Source organism: Stegodyphus dumicola, chromosome 3 (assembly GCF_044657685.1).
Source record: "Stegodyphus dumicola isolate Sdum_Otavi_A_Nest chromosome 3, ASM4465768v1".
Classification (NCBI taxonomy): Eukaryota; Metazoa; Arthropoda; class Arachnida; order Araneae; family Eresidae; genus Stegodyphus; species Stegodyphus dumicola.
Window position 1 is genome coordinate 131402906 of NC_140770.1, and position 23265 is coordinate 131426170.

Here is a 23265-nt window from a genome sequence, read left to right on the forward strand (position 1 = left end):
GTTTCATGTGCTTCAATAAAGTGGTTTCATGTATTTAGGAATGCTTTTGGTCTTCTTTGACTTTTAGAAGCACTTTGCATCGTGTAGATGTGAACCCGTGAATTAAATATGAGCTTTGAATTCTCAACAACATTCATTAATCCATTTTAATTTCCATTTGATATGTTTTATTCCCATGACTTAAAATAGAATTAAATCCATGATACGAATTTCAATCTGTGTTACTACAAAAATTTCATTTCATGTAAAGCTTTCTGCAATTTGTTAAAAATAAAAAAAAATTATGTCTTTTTTACCTGAAGCTTAATTATGCGTTAAGTAATTTCTAGGATCATATATGCTCGAGAGTTGGATGAAATATCCTCGTTTTTTGTGGTTTAGTCAAAATTTTATTTCAGATAGCTGATACACAAAGATAATATACAATCAAACTATATTAGTAAGTCAAAACGCTGTATATAAAAGAATACAGAATTAAAGTTCTTAAGGTACAAATAATAAAATACTAGGTCATGAACTATTTAAAAAAATATTGTTAGTAAAGTAAAATAAAGCTGAGATTTTCTTGTTTAGAAAATCACTTCCGATGGAATTGAACAAATTTTAGTAATCCTGTGAAATATATTTTCTAACACAGAACGATGTATTTTCAAGGATATCGAAGAAAATAATATATGCGCATGAGAAGAGGGAAAGTACTAAAATTAAATTATACAAAATCCCAAACCCAGACTTGATGTTTATTTAATAGTGTCCTTTAGATTTAAACAGAATCCAATCTTGTTCCGATATCTTCGATGTGGATGCAGTTTCTGTACAAATAGTTATAGCTCTCGAAACTCATAGATGTTATGTATAAAACTGGTTAATCTAAGGTTAATACATCATGGTTCTCTCTCTCGAAGTAGATAGAGGTTTTTTACAAAATGAACGTCATACTGAATCCCATGCCGGTCTCCTTGAAGTCAATGAAGTTTTCTACAAAATCAATATCAGCTTAATGCTGAATCCCATGACCATCTCCCTTGTCTTTTTACAAACCGTTATCCATCTACGGTTGAACCCCTGGGCATCTTCTTAGAAATAAATGGATGTTTTTGGTCTCTGCTTGAATCCCATGGCTGTGTGTAAAGAACCGTTACCCATCTAAGGTTAGCCACTTATTCGGCTCTCTGATGTCGATATGATGTCGATATGATTTTTCAGTAATCTAGCTATGGCTGATTATAATCAGCCTAATAGCCTAATCAGCTATAGCCGAATTTTTAAACATAATATCATCTGGTTTAACGAGCTGTGGCTTTAAAATGTTTCAGTTTCATTTATGAGAATAATTATGAAGAAAAAATTGCTTTCGCCTGTACTGAAAACATTTACTGCGTCCCTTTCATATCAGGTTGGCGATGGATGGTTACTTCATAGAAAATCGCTGAGCTAACGCATGGAACATATAAATAGCTTAAGATGGCTTCGATACATTTTTTATTTTATTGTTATTTGAATTAACTGCTTTCTTTTCTAACCTTTGCTGTTCACACAGATTCAAATCCCTCTATATTTGAAGGAAAGCTAATAAAATGTAATTTTAAGTATTTTCGCGGACAAAAGTTGTTTTTCTATTAAGCATAAGTTTTGTGACTTTTAATGTTTGAATTAACTGCTGAAAAATATAATCTTTAAATACAATTTTATGTTTCATTTTCCTAGGTCTAGAACGACAAAGTTCCTTAGAGAAAAAGAAAAATAGTGCAGCAGCAGATATTGGACAACAAGAATATCCAAACTCAAACAGGCATTCGGATGAAGAGCAGCGCAGGAATGCAATTAACAGTGGAGCTTGTCCTCCAGAGCCGACCGCTAGAAGGCAGCTGCCTCACGTGGATCACACAAAACGTCCTCCGGGTAATTCTTGTCCAGAGCAAGAGCAGGGAACACCACCTCCGATTCCTAAAGCCCGAACTTCCTTGACAGAAACTCCGATGTATGTTGAGAGTAGGAATGGCATTCCTAGGACAGTGCCCTTGACATCATTGGCTCAAACTTTACAACAACAAAATGACCATTCTGTGAACTTGTATAAAGGATCGGATGTATCTGAAGATTCACGAGAGAAAGAAAAGAGTTTTATTAATGATTTGTCGCAGATGAATCAGTCTGGTGGCTCTCAGGGGCAAATGAAGCTAGATCAGGGTAAGAAAAGAGAAGATCTCATTCAGCCAAATATCGTAGATAATAGTATGACAGCCGCAACCGAAGCTTCTAAGATGAATACTGATATTGATCCTAAGCCTCGTACAGCACCTGCGCAACTGAGGCAGAAAGCCGAAAAATCGCGTGATCAGGCAAATGCGGAAAGTCTTGAGCAGTCTCATGTTTGGAATGATGGGAAAGTGGACCAAAGGAAGAGCAAACCTCTACCGCCGGAGGATAACATCCAAGATCTAGAAGGATATCAGGACGAAGAAGAAGAGCAAAATATTGATGACTATTTTGAAATGATTGAAAAGGCAATTACTAGACCGCAACCGCAAACTATTGTTGGAGGGAAAAAGTCATCGGATATTCAAAGACAGTTGTTGAACAAAGAAAATGAAAAAGAACATTCAAAGCCTTCAGGTTCTAATCATGGCTTACAAAGAGGGCAAGTATCGGCTGCCCTTCGTCAAATAGATGCTTACAATCAAAATCAGGCTTATCATCAAATGTCTTCCGCAAAACCGTATGGTAATGTTTATGGCCAAAGAAGTGCACAGGAAAATGTAAAAGAGAAGAATGATTTCAACATGTACGAGCAAGATAAAATCTTAGCTTCAAAGAAAGATTTTTACGAGATGGACGAGGATCACTACCCTACAAGAGAGAAAGATACACAGTACATCATTCAACCAACTGAACAAAGGTACGCTCTACAAGCAGTTCAAGAAGACTATGGAAAACCGAAACGAGATTACGGAGGCAAAACGTATGATAAACTATTGCTTCATGAGCTCACTCCAGATACGAGGCAGCCATCTGCTAAGCATTATCTGGAAGAACATAAAACACAGCCTGTTTCCTATGAGGCTTTCAGTTCTGCTAAAGCCATGCAGCAAACTCAGCCAGATCCTAGGCAGCAGTATGCAATGCAAATGCAGATGAATTATTCACAGCATGCAGCAGAAGGTGATTCTAGGAATTCAGCCAGTTATTACTGCTCACAGCAGAACTCAGCTAATTACTATCAGGGTAGTGGACAGACGAATGATGGATACGATAGCGGCGATTCTGGAAAAGGCGTCAATTCAACGTCAGCTGCTAAACCAACTGCTATCGATTTGCAAAATCAGAAAAAAACAAAGCCAAAACCAGATCCTCAAGACTGGTCACCAGTTTCAGACTTATCTCCAATTCCAGATGTTTCGCCATCTATCGAAGCAGCGGAACAGGAGTTGATGGAAAAGTTCCAAGAAAAGCATGTAATAGAGGATGAAGATGAAGATTTATTGGATGATGATGATTCTCGCCTTTTGAAAGCAGGCTCTATACCTAGGGCAACCAGTGGTACAATATCTGGAATGCTGGAAGAGTTCAATCGTGCACTTGGACTCCCGGGCACGTCTCCTTTAGATGATTCAGGTATAAAGTCAACTGTGTCGCCAACATCAGTTGCCATGAGCCCAATCACTGCTACCAGTGGGGGTGTGACATCCATCTCAAATTTGCAAAAAGATTACCAGGTGAGACATTAAATCTACTGCCTAAATTCTTCTTTAAAATTATGCTAGTTTAACGGTGCTTCACCGCGAGTTACTTTTTAAAATATCAGCCATTATCGGCCGGACTGAAGAAAATTAAGAGTGCATTTTTCTAATAAGCAGAATCAATGTAGATTGATAGCGTTTAAATTAACCCTTTTGACCCTTTCGCTCGCAGTGTATCTCATATGAGATACCTCAGTTTCCCTTCGCATGCCTACCTTACTAAATGTGATACAAGAGCGAAAATCATATTTGATCGAGAGGGAAAACGGAAATTTTTTTGAATTTTTTAAAAGCGAGTAGACACAAGAATGGCATGAAGTTGACCGTTAACTTGGTATAATGAGTATTATCTTCAATTAAAGAAACTTAGTTCAGAAATGTAAAACACGCGATCCTAGTCAAAGTGTTCTTCAGAGCATATAAATGATTAATTTAAAGCATTAATTAAATCATTTAATTTTTATATGAAAATGTGTGAATAGGCTATAATATGCATCAATCTTTTGAATTTTTACGTTTCTTGCTTCTTTGAAAAGGAGGAAAAAGTTTAATACATAATTATTTTTAGAATTATATATTTCTTTTTTCTAATTTTTAACTTTATATTAATTGCATAATACAGGAATTTATGTTAATGGCAAAATACAGGAAATTCAATTTATAAATAAAAAAGAAAATTGAAAATATACTTAGTTGTACAACTGTTTCATAAAATGTAGATTTTGTAAGAATTTTTTTCAGTATTAGAATTAACTGCAAAAAGCATTTGGGCAAGTACGGTTGTGAACTCACTCGAGAATGCAATTTTAATTCCATTTTCTCTGTGTCGCGAACAAAATGGTAAAGCACTCTATATAATTAAAAAAAATGGAATGAATGACAAAGCTCATTTTTTCTTATAAAATGAAGTGTTGCTCAAATGATGAAATGCTCGCATATCTGAAGCCATATTTAATAAAGGCCTTTTCTTTCAGGAGAGTTTCGGTTCCCCGCAGAAAGTAGCTCCTACCAGCTCTCCTCAGAAAACTCCAGCGCAGCCGACCACACCCCGACGTTCCCACCGGAGATTGCCTCAACCTACTGTAGAGCAGATGCAAGCAGCTGTCGCTATGGCAGCTCAAGGACCTAGAGAGAAAACAACCGAAGCTCCAACGTAAGAAATCTACTTAGTTATCAAATGTCGTTCAAGGAAAGGAATTCCTGGGTAGAAATATTTTGTTTCTGTCACACGAAATTTAAGGAAGCAATTATAAAAAGGAAATGAATGTTTTATTTATATGATTCCAAACCTTCTCTTAACAGACTATCCCTCAAATCGATTACTCTACTTTACGAAGTTCTACCAGTGCACAGAAAAATCTTTTCTTTTGGGAACAGCTAAGAAACTTCCCCAAACTGTTTTAAATTAAATTAACCCTTTGCAAATGTTTTTCCATATGTCTCATAATCATAGTTGATGCACATATTTCTAGTGCCATACATATGAATAGATTATGAATAACTACGTTCTAATTTAATACACGCTTCTTAGTTTATGACATTAAATTAGATTTATAGAGTTTATCGCAAAAATATTTAACATATAAGCACATGCGTGCATTTCTAAAACATTAATACGCGCAACGAGTAACTATTTGCTGAAGTTAAATGTAAAAATGGCACAATGACTTAATTACAAACCAAAGAACAATTTTCAAAGCATCCGCGGAGACTATTTTAGTATTTAGCTTGATAGGCACAATAATATCTTATGAGTTGGTATACTGTTATCATTGTTAATGCTTTATATATTTTTGAAACGAATTTTGCTCTTTTGAAACACTTTTACACATTATTTGAGCATAAATACTTATTTTATTGTGTACGGAATATTTTGAAAGGTGTTACGGAGCTTAGGTTTATTATATTTTATTTTGAAAAAGATCGACTGCGTGGTAAAATTTCTTCTCTTTAATAAATTACCCCGAAAAAAAGGCAGATAAGACAGAGAAACTTAAATATATTCTTTATTTACGCCATCCGGCAAATGACCTTGAAACGTACCCTGATGATGCGCAGCTCTGGATATCATGTTTATTGGTTTACGGATTATGAATTATTTGCGGTCGTTCTAGTTTTATGTTTATAAGCGCTTACGTATTAATGGGATTGAAAAGAAAATAAATAATAAAGTTGTAGAATCATTAGGCTATTTTGAAGCAGCAGACATAAAAAATGAGCAACTCGAACCAAGACCTTTCCAATACACGTTGAGTGTGCTACATTTACACCACGAAGGCATGCTGGAAGGAGGGAGAATTTACCTTACATAACTCCCTTTTAAAAGGCAACTTGGGAATTGGGACCCAATAGCCAAATCCTAGTGGTGACGATTTTTCGGTCACCTTTCTTTTATTTCGGGCATCTGTTCAGCGTAGGTTTCCATACATTCGCAAAGAACACTCAGTCAGAAGAAAGATTGTCATCAATGCCGTTGTTTTTAACAGGAAAAGCGTTTTAAAATAATTTTGATGAAATCAAAGTAGACGATTTTTATGATAAAGTAGTTAACGACTTTGCGGCAAAAAATGACGGTATCGAATTCATTAAAAAAATAAAAGTAAAATCTAATAGCTTTCTTTCATGTCAATTGATTTATTTTAGAATCAAAACAAAATAAACTGTTTATTTCCGTCATTTTTAGTACTTGTCAGTAATTTTTATGAACATACAGCTGCCCTATCACTAGACGTCATCACCGTACAGCATTGGAAAACCTCTAGCAGAATTAAAAATATTCTGCCGCTATTAACTAAACCTTGGTAAAGGCCCATTATTCTGAAAGTATTTCGCTTTGTATGAATCTCTGCAATAGAATTAAACGTCTGCCTACTTAGGATGAAGGGTCCTTGTTTTAAAGTACATCTTACAACCATCTGTAACGTTTGAATTTTAGTAAGACATCTTATACTTGTATAGGCGCTAATTCAAAATGTGAAAAGAGCAACCATAGAAGTACGCAAATAAATTATCAAGAAATGTATTATAAAAGCTGAATACGTAATATAGTTAAGTATAAGATATCGTCATTTACGGCTCATTTACATCTTCTTAAGCATCTGTAAAGATTTTAGAACACTTATCTCAAAGGTAAAAGTTAATATGGTGCAGATGCAAAGCAAACAGCATTTGGTACAAAAAAAAAAAAAATAATAATTCTTTTTTTACCCCCTCTATATGCAGGAGCCGAAGCCAGATTTTTGGCCTGGATGGCGATGAGCCTCCAAACAGCTATATCGTCCTAGGATAACATCCAGGGAACATACTTAATTTCAATATTTTAAATGTGTAATGGAAAACTTTTTTCAGTTTTACGGATTTAATCAAAAATTCCATTTAAAATTTCTTTCTGGCCACATTTCTGGAGTTCATTTGCCATCAATGGCCGCTGGTGGTTTCTGAATTTCATAACACGGTACAGATATATTTCTGTTTTTGATTTCTAATTAGCAAAGTTTTATTCATATTATAAAGGATTTGACAAAGTAGATGGACAGAGCCGGAGGTAGGCCGAAAGACATATCTCTTACTGCCAAAAGTTAACGTGGAAATAAAGACCCACAGTGCTAGCCTAACACAGTTCTTGACAGGTCATGGACCCGTCCCAGTATACCTCAATAGATTTAGACTTAGGGATACTCCCTTCTAGGAATTGGGGAGACCATTATTACTTTCATTGTGTACATACAAGGACCTGGCACTTGAAACCAGCGGACTGTGCCTGGGGTCAATGTGAACGTCTAATACACTCAAAAACTGAGTAGTCATTTGTGAAATAGAGAAAATCTCAAGACACTGCGTAAGCAGAAACAACCTTGAATAATATTATGTTTCAAATGTTCAGAATTTAAAGCAGATAACAGTAATAACGCTCGGTGCCTGCAGTTTTCAAACTATAGAAACTGTTATTAGTATGTAATATTCAACTTTTTTACTTTAGAGTTTTTCCTGCCGTGATGGTTTATAATTCCGTTTGGTTCATGTCCGTGGTCGGAAGCTATAATAGCGATGCACTCACTCACTCACTCATATCGTATAGAAGAAAAGCGAACTATATTATTTATATCATTCACACATGGTCTTTATTTTATATCTCTTAAAATGGACTATTATTTGAAAGTTAAATGGGCTATTATTTGTCTCTTAAAATGGACTATTATTTGAAATTTCCTAAACAATCTATTTTTCTTCAGTTTCCTTAAATTCTATTTCCATATGCTCTTTCACAAGCCACCTTTTCTAACGCATTTCTTTTATTCATTAATGTCTCCTTCATATCCAAAATGTGTTCTATGCCAAATGTAAATTAACTCCCCGAAAAGATCTTCAGAATGTCAGTACTCCAAACAAAATAAAAGCTCTGAATCCAGATGAAGTGAATCCGATTTCTGTAAAGAGGAAGAAACCTTAAGTCTAGATTTTGAAGATTCTGTTGTTTACATTTCGTGATGCAAATAAAGCTGAAAAACATCGTAGCATTTTTCATATTAATCTCTAGCACTCTCTCTTTTTTTCTCATCCTTTCCTCAACGGATGACCTTTGAGGAAATGGAAAATGACGAAAATTTATTCATTGCTTAAAACAAGAAAATCGTTTCGTGATTTATATTCAGAGCACTGAATACTTTGTGGAAATTGAATTCTTATTGTGATAAGAGAGCAATGCAAAGTAAAGAAATTAATATTTGAAATTATATCTGTGTTATGTACTCAATATTGCTACTTTAAACTATATGGTGAAATACCTGATATCTTTAATATCTCAGGAAAATGTAATTGTGCTGTTATTTCCTTTTCTTATTTGCTCTTTTTCCCCCAAGATCACAATTATGTACAGAATATATCATATAAGTGCTTCCTGTTATTATAATACCATTTAAATTACGAACGCAATGAAAAAAAACTGATATAGACCTCCCTGATTTCCTTGTACGGTCTATTAAATTATACACATTTTTTGTTGCAACAATAAACTGATATTACGTATTGTTAGATATTTATTATTAAACTAACTATATATAAAAACTGTCATTATGGGTGTAAGATTTCGTTATTTGCCGAATTTTTTTTTTAACTTGATACTACGGAAACATGAATATTTTCGTTATTTAAAACACTTAAAACATAATTGGAAGTATATGAAACGACCAATGGTTTCGAAAATGAAGGCCGGATAAGACAGTGGGCATACATATATGTATATATGCGTTTTGTTCTGCAGATTGTAATAAAAGAGGAGGTGCACAACTAGATGTTATAGCAGTTCCATATACAAAATTTCAACATTCTACGTCAAATCATTTTTGAATTATGCGATATACCACATACATACATACCTACGTACGTACGTACAGACAGTATGAAAAAATCCATTTTAATTATATTTTCCATCTAATTTGGAGAAAAAATAAGAGTCCTTTATTGTGAACGATCAAAATGAATATTTCCGTTGATATATGATTCACAACCTTTTCCTAAGTACAATACTTCGTAGAAGGAAGTAAAAAGGCAGTGTGAAATCGATATATAAAAAAAGAAGCGGATTTGCAGTGCCATCTATCGAGGAAAATAGAAAAAAAGAATCAAATATCATAAGAGAAAGAAAGGGTATCTTTGTATCTTTGGGAGAAAAACTGGCTTCGATTTCTGCATGGTTGCAAGATATTTTTTGTTTTATAAAATAATAAGATGAATTAGATATTTCCTCCTTCTTTTCCGCATGCCTTTGTTGTGTAGCTGGAAGCACATTCGAAGTGTATTTGGAAGGTCCGGCGTTCGAGTCCTGGAGAGAGCACTGCACATTTTTCCCGTCTCCTGCTTCAAAAACCCTAATGAATGTGCAGGTTCTTCAATAAAACTAATGTCAGTATAAAGCTGAACTTTGTGTAGTTTAAAACTTGAAAGTGTTCTCATTTTCCTTATATAAAATACTTTATAAAGAATTTCCTATAAAAATACTGCAGTATTCTTAAATCCGTTAAGACAATATTTAACTTTCTGTCGCTGTTGAAAAACTGTTGTGATAAATATGTGATCAGATGCAGTATTATTTAATTGTGAAAATATATGTAATACAATTGTATGTTGTTAAATGAGAGGTTATTTTTCTGAGATTATGTCATATTTTCATAGAACCGCCGGTGAAGAATTAATGTTTAGAAATACAAGCGATGTTAAAATTTCCGTTGTTGGTTGTATTTTCTACCTCGAAAATTCTGGTTTTAAAATAACGTTTTCGAACCAAAAGTTGAAGACATTTCGGATTTGGTGGTAATTTATGATACATTTGTTCGGGCTGTTTTAACTTTGATATTTAAATTGTTTAAAATGTGTAAGAGTTAAAAACTGAGAAAAGCACGCAATGCTGATAAGTTTATTTAAATAAATGAATTATTAATTGGTGCAATGCTTATTTTAATTAATGCTTGGTGCAAAGCTAGTAATACACCATTGGACAAAAAAAAAAAAAAAAAAAAAAGGTTGCACCAAGAAGGAGTTATCCGAATGGGACGAAAATCGATAGAAGTGATGTACATGTACAGAAAAACAAATGATTACAACTTGAGAAAAATGGGATAATTTATTGAATAATTTATTTATTTGTCCACCTCTGGCCCTTATGCAAGCAGCTATTCGGCATGGCATCGATTGATAGAGTTTGCGCATGTCCTTCTGAGGGATATCGTGGCAAATTCTGTCCAACTTGCGAATTAGATCGTCAACATCCCGAGCTGATTGGAGGGCCCTGCCCATAATGTTTCAAACGTGCTCAATAAGAGAGAGATCCGGCGACCTTGCTGGACAAGGTAATGTTCGGCAAGCACTAAGGTAAGCAGTAGAAACATGTGCAGTGTGGGGGCGGGCATTATCTTTCTGAAATGCGAGCCCAGGGGGGCGTGATATGAAGGGCCTTAGAACTTCGTCGACGTACCGCTGACGGATGACAACCAAAGGGGTGCTACTATGAAATGAAATGGCAACCCAGACTATCACTCCTGGTTGTCGGTCTGTCTGCCGGAAGACAGTCAGGTTGGTATCGCACTGCTGTCCGGGGCGTCTCCAGACACGCCTTCGCTGGTATTCTACTCCAGTAAGTGACATTCCAGTGTGAATGACCCCGACACCGCTGCAAATGGGCTGGACGTTGTACAGAGGTCAATGGTGCGCCGTGACCTCAACCCCCTTCCTGTGAGCCGTCTATGAATGGTCCTTGCGGACACTGAAGCACTAGTTACGTGTACAATCGATGATAATGATGCATCTGGGTCTGTGAGTGCCGCTCTGACGAAGTAAGCGTCCAATCCTGGAAGGAATTCTATTGGTTTCTGGAAGAGTCCAAGATTTGTAGGTATGGTACTTGAAAGTAGGGATGAGCTAAGAGGAAAAAGGAAAAGGGATTTTGAGTATAGCGAATTTCAGTCGTTCCGCGATTGAGTGCCTACTATGAACGGGCTCCTGCTTTGTGAGGGTAGCTAGCGTTTCGTTAGCAAGTGTATTATTTATTATTCTTATTGATTGTCTGCCCTTTTTTTTTACAGTTACAATTTTCTACAATACCTTAAGTAAATAAAAACTTTATAGTTACGTATTGTAACTTCATGTAATACTCTGTTACGTTACCGTAATAAGAGTTCTAATAAATATTAAATTTCGTTGGAATAAACAAAATTATGTAATTTCGCCAAAACTTTATGCCTTTAAGCAAATTTTAAATAAGCATACAATTTTACATTGCAAACACGTATTTCTCTACGAAATATTTTTTTATTCATAAATTGATAAAAATTAATCTGTCCTTAAACAAAATGTTCAATAAAACATGGAGCATAAAAATACGCAGTGAAACTCCTTCCACGGTTCGGGAATAAGTCAGCAAGCATATCCCTTTTGTCCCTGGAACCCACTGAAAGCCATTCCACGATCTAATTATTTCCGTTGGAAACCATTCCGGAACCTTTCCTTTCTATTCCTCTCACCTGCGTATATTGAAATTGCCCAGCTAACAATAGCAGGCGTTCCGAGATTGACGGTCTAGTCTCTGACGATTGTTCGGTCATCACGTTCTGTCGTTTCTCTAAGCCTACCGCTTCCTTCTTTACGCTGTGTGCGACCATGGTTCACCCACTCTTGCCAACATCGTCTAATAGTGGCATCGCTCCTGCTCAAATGTCAAGCTATTCGCCGATAAGACCAACCGGCTTCTTTGAGCCCACTACACGACATCTCTGAAATTCTGCAATCTGCGCATATGGTTCGCGCACCTGTATGCGAGGCATAGTTACTGTTTACCAAAATACACGGAATGAAATTCCTGAAGAATTTATGACCTGGAATCGTAATTTCTCCTCTTAAATATCCTGCCAGTTGCGTAGATCAGATGCGCTGTAGCGACAACCGTTCATTCATTGGCAGCCAAAATGTAAAATTTTGCATTTTCCGTCGAAACCTGTATGCATATCAATTTGTGTCCAGTTTGCTTTATATCTTCTCGGTGCGTCGTTCTTTTTGTCTAAGAGTGTATATAAACTACATTATTTTGAATTTTGTTTGTTGATACTTACGTAATTTCCCGTCGACAACTAAAGTTGGCTCTTGTCGGGAGTGAAACTTGGCAAAGATGTCGCCAAATATGTGCCATACATTCCCGCTGAATTCGGAGGAATAGATGGCCTTTATTTAGTTAATTGTAGATAACTCTTTATTTAATAATAAATACAAACTACCGATAGAACATGCAAAAAAGTAGCTTTGAGCTTTTTAAGCTTATTTAACAAAAAATATTAACTTTGAGCTTATTTAACAAAAATTCATTGAAATCTCTTGTAGTCTTTCTAGCATCCCAGATTCCCTAATGGTATTTTAATTAACAAAATAGTCTTTGTAAAGTTAGCGCCGTAGAAATTCGCTTAAATAGCAATCTAAGTTGTGTTGCTGAATTTCGCGTTATTCTTTATTGCGACATTTTTCCCGAATTCCCATGTTTTTAGTATGACTGCAAGATCCCGCAGTTTTGAAAATATTCCTTTGCTTGTTGTTCTATAGAAGGCAGGTCCCAACTTTTAATCATTTTTTTTTTCAAAATACAGGTTACCAAGTGATCGAAAACATAATTTATTCATAATATATATATAATGTAATAGTATAAAGATACGTATTAAATTTTTATATAGTTAAACTGGGGTTATTTTGGTGAGATTATTTCACCTGATCCATGGGACTGAAATCATTCATATTTTGAAAAAAAAATTTTTTTTTAAATCGGAAATCTTCTAGGGAAGGAGAAATGTAAATCTCTGTAGTTGGCTGTTTTCTTTTACTAGTGTTTATGTCAGACATAAAGTCTACCTAATTGAAATGAAAAGCCTTATAATGAAGTTGAAAATATCAAGCTAGGGAAATTTTTTGTAGAAACTTTAATTTAGCTAGACCTAATGAGATTGAAGCAGCTGCAGAGATTTAATTTAGCTAGACACGTTCAAACTGAAATGCTGTATAATACTGTGCAATTTTCCCATGCCGAACTTACAAGTTACTTGCGCTTATTTCACTTTGCTGCGATGTTTCAAGTGCTGCGTACTTAATGTCCGCAAGCACGTGCTGACTCGTCACGTGTGTGTTTTTTACCCGTTCATTCCACTTCAATCAATAGGATTGCATTTTCTGCAGCGATCTCACGCTGGCGTTTGTTTTCGCAGTACGGTAGGGGCGTTATTGTTCGGCGTGGATCCTGGGCAGGCGCCGAGTGGACGGCCCACCTCACCTTCCACGATGCCTTGGAAAAGCCCAGACATGAGCCAGTCATTCGAACAGGCCTACAAAGTGCAGAGTGGCAACCACCTGGTGACCGACACCCAAGGAGTGAGTATCCTTGTTCGTTAATTCTTAGTCATTTTAATGATAAGGTTTGAAGCAAAATTTATTTGATTGTATTTCCATTTTAATCTAATGTTTGCATCAATCTTGCATTGAGCTTGTAGAGTGGCATTATTTTTAAAATCATGCTCGTTAACTTTATGTCTCCATGTGGCATTCTGCTAATTTTCACCGTTTTTACAATTACAGTTTTTTAAAATATGTGTGTAACATACTTCATTATAGGCGTCCACGGAAAATGTTGGATGCCCCATGGAGGAATTTTTAAGAGAAACCTGCTCGTATCCATGTTAAGCATGGGGAAAACCAAGAAACGTCCGTGCAGGCAGCCTGTTCGCCGGGTATCTAACTACCAGTGTTCAATAGCGGCCACTGGTGGGTCTCCATTTACATTTGACCCGGAATATTTATACGATGATTTCCAAGTATTCATTGGTTTAAACTAAATAGAATATTTAAAACTTCAGGAGCCTTATTGAACTGTTCGCCGCTTTTTCGGGTGGCACAGACTGTTCTTCACCATCGGTAAACAGACTTGTATCATCGATAAGTAAGTGGGCGTTGTTTATCGATTACGAAGCTTTAAATAAATACAATTCAATGATTCTTTTCCTCATGTGCTCTACCATACTTAATTATTATTTTAAATCGTACGTATGCTATCACTAGATTCTAATATCTATTTTATAATCATGCATTAATTCTGCTTAGACAACAGTAGTAAATATATTACTTTTCATTATTTTTAGACTCATTACATGCATAACTGCTGTTTTTTTTTATTAACAAGAGAATTAAACTAAACCATACCAATACTTTTTATCATTGTATCAGGAATATTAGCCAATCTTTGTTTATTAAGTCTTTGTTTATTAAGATTTATTAAGACTTTATAAAGGTCTCACAATGAATGAATTCAAATAATGGAAACGACTGACTGTAACATAGAGATTTACTCGCGTTGCGTCCAGTCTGGTATATAGGAAGAAAAAACATTAAATATGAAGGCAGGCCCTTTTCTTTTCTGCAAGATTTTCTATATACCGCCTTACCGCAATTCCGCATAAAATGTAAACGAAGCATCGAGATTTCGAAATCGATTACAAGATGCAAAGTATATCAGCTATTCTCTATCGTTAAAGAAAGGACAGTCTGTGCCATCTGAAAAAGCAGCGACATATTGAACTAAGTCTGTGAACAAAATTGCCAATAGCTAAAATTATTTTCTTTTGTTACTGATTTTTATTGTGTTTTTAGAAGTTTCGTGTATGTAATGTCAAGAATAATAATTCTTACAACATTTGAAGTGATTTGATTAAAATTTTCATATCTACGGAGTTTTTCCTAGAAAACATTAAACTGAAATTAATACTTTTACAATCACTTGCAGCTATCTGTGGTTAGAAATTAGTCTCTTAAATGTCCAAATGAAATGAAGATTCTCACATTTTTAATTTTTTGAATAAAAACTAAGCTTATTAACCAGTAAACTGAAGCAAAAATCTTGTAATCTCAAAAGCATTTAAGCGAGCGCAAAATATAAGTAATAAATTATGTTAATTTGTTGGAAGTATTTTATTAATTTTGAATATCTTCAAATTAGGAAATTAGGAATATTTCTAGCAATTTCAAATGAATATCTTCCGATTTTTTTTAAAATTCCTTAATTTGCTGAAAAATTTTGAAATATGCAGTAATAATAAAATGTTTTAATTTATATTTTCTGAACACAGTATTAGGATTATGTAAATTTTTAACTATAACTGAAAAGGTTTTACATTATAGGTAATATTAAAGTAAAATAAAATGCATTTCGCATGTGAAAATTCGTTACGTAAAAGCGCAGAATAGGCTGCATCATCAAAGTCCAGTAGTAGGAGCTGTGTGACGTCAATAAATGGGTGGGACTAAGCTTATGACGTCACAATGTAGTCTCAGACCAAATAGGTTTTCTCCCTCGTCTGACGCGTTCCCGGCTGTCACCTTGATCACATCCGGAGGAGTAGGGACGACTTCCAGAAATTTAACAGTGGTTGCCTATTGCAGCGTGTATAATTGTCAAGAAAAAGCTGGTTGCAGCGCCTCATTTCACAAATTAGAATTTCTCCATATTTTTATTTTTGAAACTGGAATTTATTTTTAAAAATTTAGTATATTTATCAAGCATAATTAGCGTTCCAAATAATTATAGAGCTACTGCATGCTTTCAGGGCTGGATATTTTTTAGCTTTTCCTATGCTGTAAGGAAATTTGTAACTACTTCTTTTAGAAAATAATATTTTTAATCTGAACTAATAGAAAATTTCAAGCAAGCAATTTTTATGCTTTTTATTGGTGTAAATAAGTAAAAAATACTAAAATATTTAAAAATGAATTTTTGAAAGTTTTGTTTAAAATTCTATATGGTGCTGATTTTTTAAAATTATAGATTAGATATTATAGCACAATTTCTATAAAGGAATTTTATTTCAATTATATTTAATAATACATCACAGTGATAAACACTTTTGACTCCTCAATTTTTATACATTTAATTCTAATATTAAAATTGTATTTAACCGTAATAATTAATTTTGCTTGTATTTTACAGTGATTATTTTTTTAATTTATTTTTAGTTCTGCATAAAATTTTTTTTATTTACGGTTAATTTAATTTATTAGCTCGAAGCGACATTTTGCGCTGTTTCACTATAAATGTCCGTGTCTTCTTGCAAATTGTTGTTACTAAACATTAACGCCCTGTATTATATTTAAAGAAATTAAGTAATGAAGAATCTGCATGAATACATGTATGTTTCTCACGCTGTGACAAAAACGACGGTATCTAGAGACATCAAATTTTGAATAATGTTATCCTCCACCCGAACATGGGCATCTGGAAGGCCGAATTTCGAATTTGTTTTAGTATCTATTTCATATTTTGTAAAACTTTAACGGATTTTTGATTAACAAATTCAACGATTTTAAAGCGATCAATGGGAACACTGCACGGAAAATAAAATTTTTATCTCCAGTGCGAAAATTCTAAAGATATGCTGTTTTCAAATGTGGTTTACGGGCGAAGAACATGATATTCAATAAATATAGGTAACACACAAAACGTTAAAAAAAAAAGGTTCCTTTTGGACGTGATATAAAATGAGTAATATATATTTCTGAGTGTAATGAAGGGAAAAAAAAAGATAAAATCCGAGTGCTTCTATATTTTATTTTATCTTTTTTCCCCTTCATTACACTCAAAAATTTTATGCTCCGAATTTTATAAATTACTAAAATAAATAATCCACTTTAATGTTAATAATTTAATGATGATAAAATCAAATAAATAATCGTTTTGTAATGTTATTATAGTTTTGAAAATCATTGCCTGAAAATGTTCATTAAATTAAAAAAAAATTATCAGATCTTGTTTAATTTTACCTTATTTATTTCAAAGCATCACGTACTATCAAACTTATTTAATTTTATTTTACGAAAAATTAAGTTCATAAATTTTGTGCTTAGAGTTTTTACCGTTTTATCAAAGGAAAGATGTTTGTACAAGAATTACGCGTGTAAAATGTTCTTTAATGAGATGTATTAAATCCTATTTTAAAAAACTGTGACTTTCATAATCTCATTACTATACAAAGTATCACATTTAATAATTAAAAACAGTTATGTGATACAAACGCCATTAAAGTAAACCAGATCGTCCCTACTCTTGCTTGCGGACATGTCGGTGACGCGCGCCCCGCCCACTGGGTTGGTCTATCTCTTATAAGGTCCATGGTAGTCTCGCATTTACACTACGTGTACTTTCTATTTTCGCTTAAAAATAACAATAATTTATTATTGAAATTGTTTATTATTGCAAATTAATATCAAATTCTTTACTTTTAATTTACATTTATAACATTTAAGCTTAGGCGTTAATGATAATAAATATAATAAATTGTTTATATTTAAAATTACTATTATACAGTGAGCGAATTCTACCAATTATTAAAACGATAAACAACGTCGCAGTCTCTAATACTTGTAGAGCTTCAATATTTTCAAAGATTTTTATTAAATTATTATTATTATTTTTATTAATTTTTTTTATTTATACAAATAAAATATTTTTTTTAAAATTTAAATTCATATTGTGGAACATTTCAAATTTTATCATTTTTATAAATTACCTTCTTGCTACGTAACGACGTAATTCCTTACGTACCAATAATTAGACAATTTTCATTATTTCTAAAAATTTTAAACTTTACATTAATAAAAAAAGAAGAATACTTTTTATTGCATATGAACATCATTACACAGCTTTCATATCAGTTTCTAAAATTCCTAAATCACGTCATATTCTGTGTAGGCATGCTAGAATTCTACGCATTAATAAATAAAAAAATCTAATTTCTCAGAATGAAAGAAAATAATATGATAAAATAAATATTACAAACTTGGAACACTAAGGAATGCTTCACATACGCACACACACATATTATCAATGAACTCATATTATCAAGTGTAATTACAATACCAAACACTACGTATTAAAATATGAGGTAAACGATACTTCAAGAGTTAAAGTTAACAATTTTGCTACTGTTGAGTAGATCGTCGGGCTATCGATATATGTCGTAAGTCGGAAAGCGTTATAAACATATCAAAGCCAAAAAATTAAAAATACAATTTAAATGAAAAATGACGTCTTAAATATAATTCACAATTAAAACAACAATACAAATTTAAAATACACTAACGATATGTTAAACATAGCGCATAAATAAAGTTACTTTACTGCTCGGCATCACACACAACCTCGTTTTCTCTTCTACACAACGATCAGTATTCGCTCGAAAAACATCAAAGAATTCCACAAACTTGGTGTCCATGTGCTCATCCATCTATTTTCACTTAAAGAAAAATCAGAGAATTGCTCAAACTCGGGATTGCGCAACACATTGACTTTGACCATGTGCACATCAATCTATTTTCACTTAAAAAAACATCCCAGAGTTGCACAAACTCGGCATCACGCACAACCTCGGCATTGCGCACCACACTGGCTTTGCCCATGTGCACATCGATCAATTTGCACTTAAAAAACCCACAAAATTGCACAAACTCGGCATCGCGCACAACCCTCGGCATTGCGCACCACACTGGCTTTGCCCATGTGCACATCGATCAATTTTCACTTAAAAAAACCACAAAATTGCACAAACTCGTCATCGCGCACAACCCTCGGCATTGCGCACCACATTGGCTTTGCCCATGTGCACATCGATCTATTTTCACTTAAAAAAACATTCCAGAATTGCACAAACTCGGCATCGCGCACAACCTCGGCATTGCGCATTACATTGGCTTTGCCCATGTACACATAGATCTATTTTCACTAAAAAAATCTCAGAATTGGACAATCTCGGCATTTGCGCACCACACTGGCTTTGCCCATGTGCACATCGATCTATTTTCACTTAAAAAAAAATCCCAGAATTGCACAAACTCGGCATCGCGCACAGCATTGGCTTTGCCCATGTGCACATCGATCAGTTTTCACTTAAAAAAACATCTCAGAGTTGTACAAACTCGGCATTGCGAACCACTCAAAATCGTCTATACGTCTCGAAACCGTCTCTCTACTAGTTTCATATTTGTTCTACAAATTGGGCACTTATACGATATTGCAATCAAACTTTTCTCCATACACCACTCAATAACGCTGTTTTTGCCTCCTCTCTCCAACTGATTAAAAAAATCCACATTCAGATACTCATCCATTCTGCAGTAAGCACCGATTTTGACACAGTCATCAATAATCAAAACATTCTTTAAGCAAAAGAATTCTTTTCTGTATTTTCAGAAGTTGCGGTTATAATTTTTAACTCATGCATTCAATATTTTCAATCGTTTGGTAATGATCGTTTTCAATCGTTTGGTATCTTAATAATACATTTGTCAGAGATAATTCGTTGCGTTAAATGCTAACACTACCACACACCACACAAAAGTAGATTTATAATTAAGAAAAACCTCGCGCAGAACATAATAAACCTACCATTTCAACTCAGTTAAAACTTCATTTAAGTTTTCTTTAAATACGCAGCTATAGCATACTTATAACTTGTTTTTAAGGAGAGGCGTAACCAATATTACGTCATAAAAAGGCGTGTCCAAGCATAAGAGAAGTAAACACAGCATCGACTGATGCAACCTATTCTGCGATTTAGCCAATTCGTTATATAAATTATTCCCATATTAAAATCACTCCAAGTTTTTAACTTTTTGTTATTATTAGAATAATGATAAAGCAAAATTTAAAATAGCATTAAATATTCAGTTTTGTGCATTAATATAATAAATCTTATGCTAGCCTCTATTTTTTAAAATAAAAATAGAAATGGTTGAAACATAGAATTAAATAACATTTAGAATTTTAAAATGTAGTTAGGAGAAAACATTCTTTCACATTCCTTCTTTTACCTGTTCGACAAACCACAAAACTCTGAAATAGCCGTAAATTATTATATAGATTGATTTCATAGGTTTTTCTTCCCAGGTTTTGTAAAATTAATATAATGTACGTAAAAATAACAAATGAAAAACACCGTTAAGTCTACTGGTTTTTCTTTGCCATTGGGTTCGTAAATTTCAGAAAAATAATGTTTGTACTATGCCTGGGAAGTCGTTAATATTTGTAATCTTTTTTGTTCCGCATAAAAATAACGTGAAAATAACGAGTAATGTGAAATAACGTGAAACATGAAAGAAGGTTTTACTTAAAAATAACGTGAGAAAAACATCATACTTTTATGTTCCCAAAATTATAGGTATATTTTTGTAGGCGTGCTATTTGAATAGACATATTGAACGAAGAGAGTGGGATAAAACCAGGCCTCTTGAGTCAAATATTAGCTGTGTTATGAAACTAAACGGATAGTTCTGAAAGAAAATTAGAAGAATCCGTCTGTAGCGAGCATAGGGCTGAAATAATTCAAGTTTACTACTTGCTTGATACGTTACAGTATATACATTTTAAATATGCAAATTATACGAAGTGGGAACAAAACATTTAGCACGTTTTTATTATTGTGATCATTAATTTATGGCAAAAATTCGTAATGACTCGATATACGTTTGTAGTGTCTTATGCGTTTATAAATTAAAATTCTTCTTTTTACGTAAACATTAAAAGAGTATTTTACTGACGCATTTAAATTTATTGCAATATATTAATGCAATAGCGTTCACAATTAAAAGACAATCGTAAAAGTAATGCTACCTGTACAAACAATTATATGATTAAAACATTTATGATATCTTAAACATTGATTATATGATAAAACGTTTATGAAACAATATTAAACATTGATTATATGATAAAGTGTTTATAATAAAATGTAATGCTTTAAAATCCGTTGAGTGTATCGTAAATAAAAAAAATCTATTATTACAAAATATAGCTTGGTTAAACGTAAAATTAGAAATTTGTAAATGGTCAGAAGTTATCAACATGTCTGAACGACATCACTTAAATAAAGACAAGGAATGCCAAGGAGTCCCAACATTTCTTATTTTTTTGTAGCGCCAACGATAGATAACTGTCTTCTGATGCTGCAGCTAGCTTCGGAATGAGTCAGCTTGCCTTGACTAGCATGTTTGTAGAGACATTAGGTTATTTTGATGTTGAAGACATGAGCAATGCCCTCTCCGAGACTCGAACCACGGACCTCTCGTATACATACAGAGTTTGCTGACCATTACACCACGAAGGCATGCTAAGAAGGCAGGAGAAATACCTTATATACATCCGTTTTTAAAGGTCGACTGGGGATTGGGGAACCCAGTCGCAAAATTCTGGTGGTGGAGAATCATCAGCCTCCACCTTTTTAGTTCAGGCGCCACTGTACAGATATTATGTTATTTTGAAGCCGGAAGAGATGAGAAATGAGCAATACCCTCGCCGGGACTCGAACCTCGGACCTCTCGAATACACGCCGAGTGTCCTGACCATTACACCACGAAGGCATGCTAAGAAGGCGGGAGAAATACCTAATACGTTGATTATTTTTTTTTCCTAATCTTAAAAACTTGTTTAAGAGTTTTCAGATCACACTTTAGTAAATAGTCAGCTGTCTTTAGATGTCCAAATATATATTACACTCCACATAATCTGCCACAGATATTTTGATGAATAGCTGCCCCAAGTGATCTGTTTAGCAGTTCCAAAACAATTTCTTTCAGCAAGCAATAAGAAAATGATAGTTTTTAATTGTTGCAGTTATCTTCGAGATAGCCTTCTTGCCTAAATTAATTTAAGATTTCTCAGATGATGCTTAAGGGTATATTCTGATCATGAATTTTATTTCTGCTTTGGTATATATCATTTGAACATGTCTATCTGTACTTATAGACCTTTCTCTTCTCGATTCAAATAAATAATGCCATTCAAACATTATTAACAGATCGCAAAGGTTATGTTTAATCAAGATATGTGAACAACGTGGACCACGTTTTCTTCCATGAGTTTCTGTCGTACGCCTTATTTGCATATTCTGTGTTCAAGTACCTACGTAGCAGTAGTATTTTGCATTCAATACTACATATTTTTGATAAATAGCTGTACATAATAGAATTTTAATCTGTCATTGTATAATTAGCATCACTTTAAAATAACGAAAAATGTCAAATAACACGAAATGAGAAAACAACATGGAAAAACACAGTGTACCCAAAATTTATGTTCCCAAAATTGTACGTATATTTTTGCAGGTGTGCTATTTGAGTAGATGTACTGAACGAAGATACTGGGCTGAAACTAGCCTTCTTTAGTCAAAAAAATTAGCCGGGTTCTGAAAAATAAAGGAATAGTTTTGAAGAAAGAAAATTTGAAGGGCATGTCTCAAGCGATATCATGAGTAAGGGTGAAAAAAATGCAAGAATTTAATTGCTTTATACGTCTATTAATTTTGAAGTCAAGCTACAACAAACATATTTTCAAATCAGCACTGCAGCACTCATATCTTTTATATAACATAAATAAATAAATATCACTTTAAATAAGTATTTACACTGTGAATTGAGCAAAAAAGGACTTAAGACACACTCCTCAAACAAATTATACTAAGAAAGAAGCAAGCAACGACAGAAAAATTTAAGTGAGCACGTTGTCTTCTCTTAGCATTCAGAGTAACTAAGTATCTGGCTCTGCTTAATAGTATTCCTAAAAAAAAGAACGGCATTTTTACGTGCAACAACAAAACGAGAAATGGCTAAGGAAGGATTTCCTGGAAGTTTTCCAAAAAGAAGGTCTTAGAAAGAATAATAAAACATTAAAAATCGAAAATACTTGAATCCTAAAAATAGAGATTTATAAAAAAGTAATTAAAGAATGATGATTGAAATTAAATGCTTTTGCGAAAGTAGAAAAAGGATTAGAGCATGAGAAAGCCGAACTAGCTTAAGCAAAGGAAAAATAAATACTCAGAGATGTTAAGATTTCTTATAACGATTATGTGCTGCGTTGAAATATTGCGGATATTTTCAGTAAATGATGCGATTATTTTTCATGACTTAAAAAAATGAGAAAATAGATTACTATAAATAGATTATTAGGGTGATCATGAGTGTA

At 33.7% G+C, this 23265-nt stretch overlaps 1 protein-coding gene across 1 annotated transcript in view; it reads left to right on the top strand.

The window, feature by feature from the left end:
• The window catches only part of LOC118186632 (uncharacterized), a 435694-nt gene that overhangs the window by 314603 nt on the left and 97826 nt on the right, over nucleotides 1-23265 (top strand). Inside the window, exons 5-7 of the mRNA XM_085813324.1 lie at nucleotides 1708-3716; nucleotides 4715-4893; nucleotides 13475-13637. Coding sequence (XP_085669450.1) covers nucleotides 1708-3716; nucleotides 4715-4893; nucleotides 13475-13637 — 2351 coding nt within the window. The remainder of the gene's footprint in view (nucleotides 1-1707; nucleotides 3717-4714; nucleotides 4894-13474; nucleotides 13638-23265) is intronic.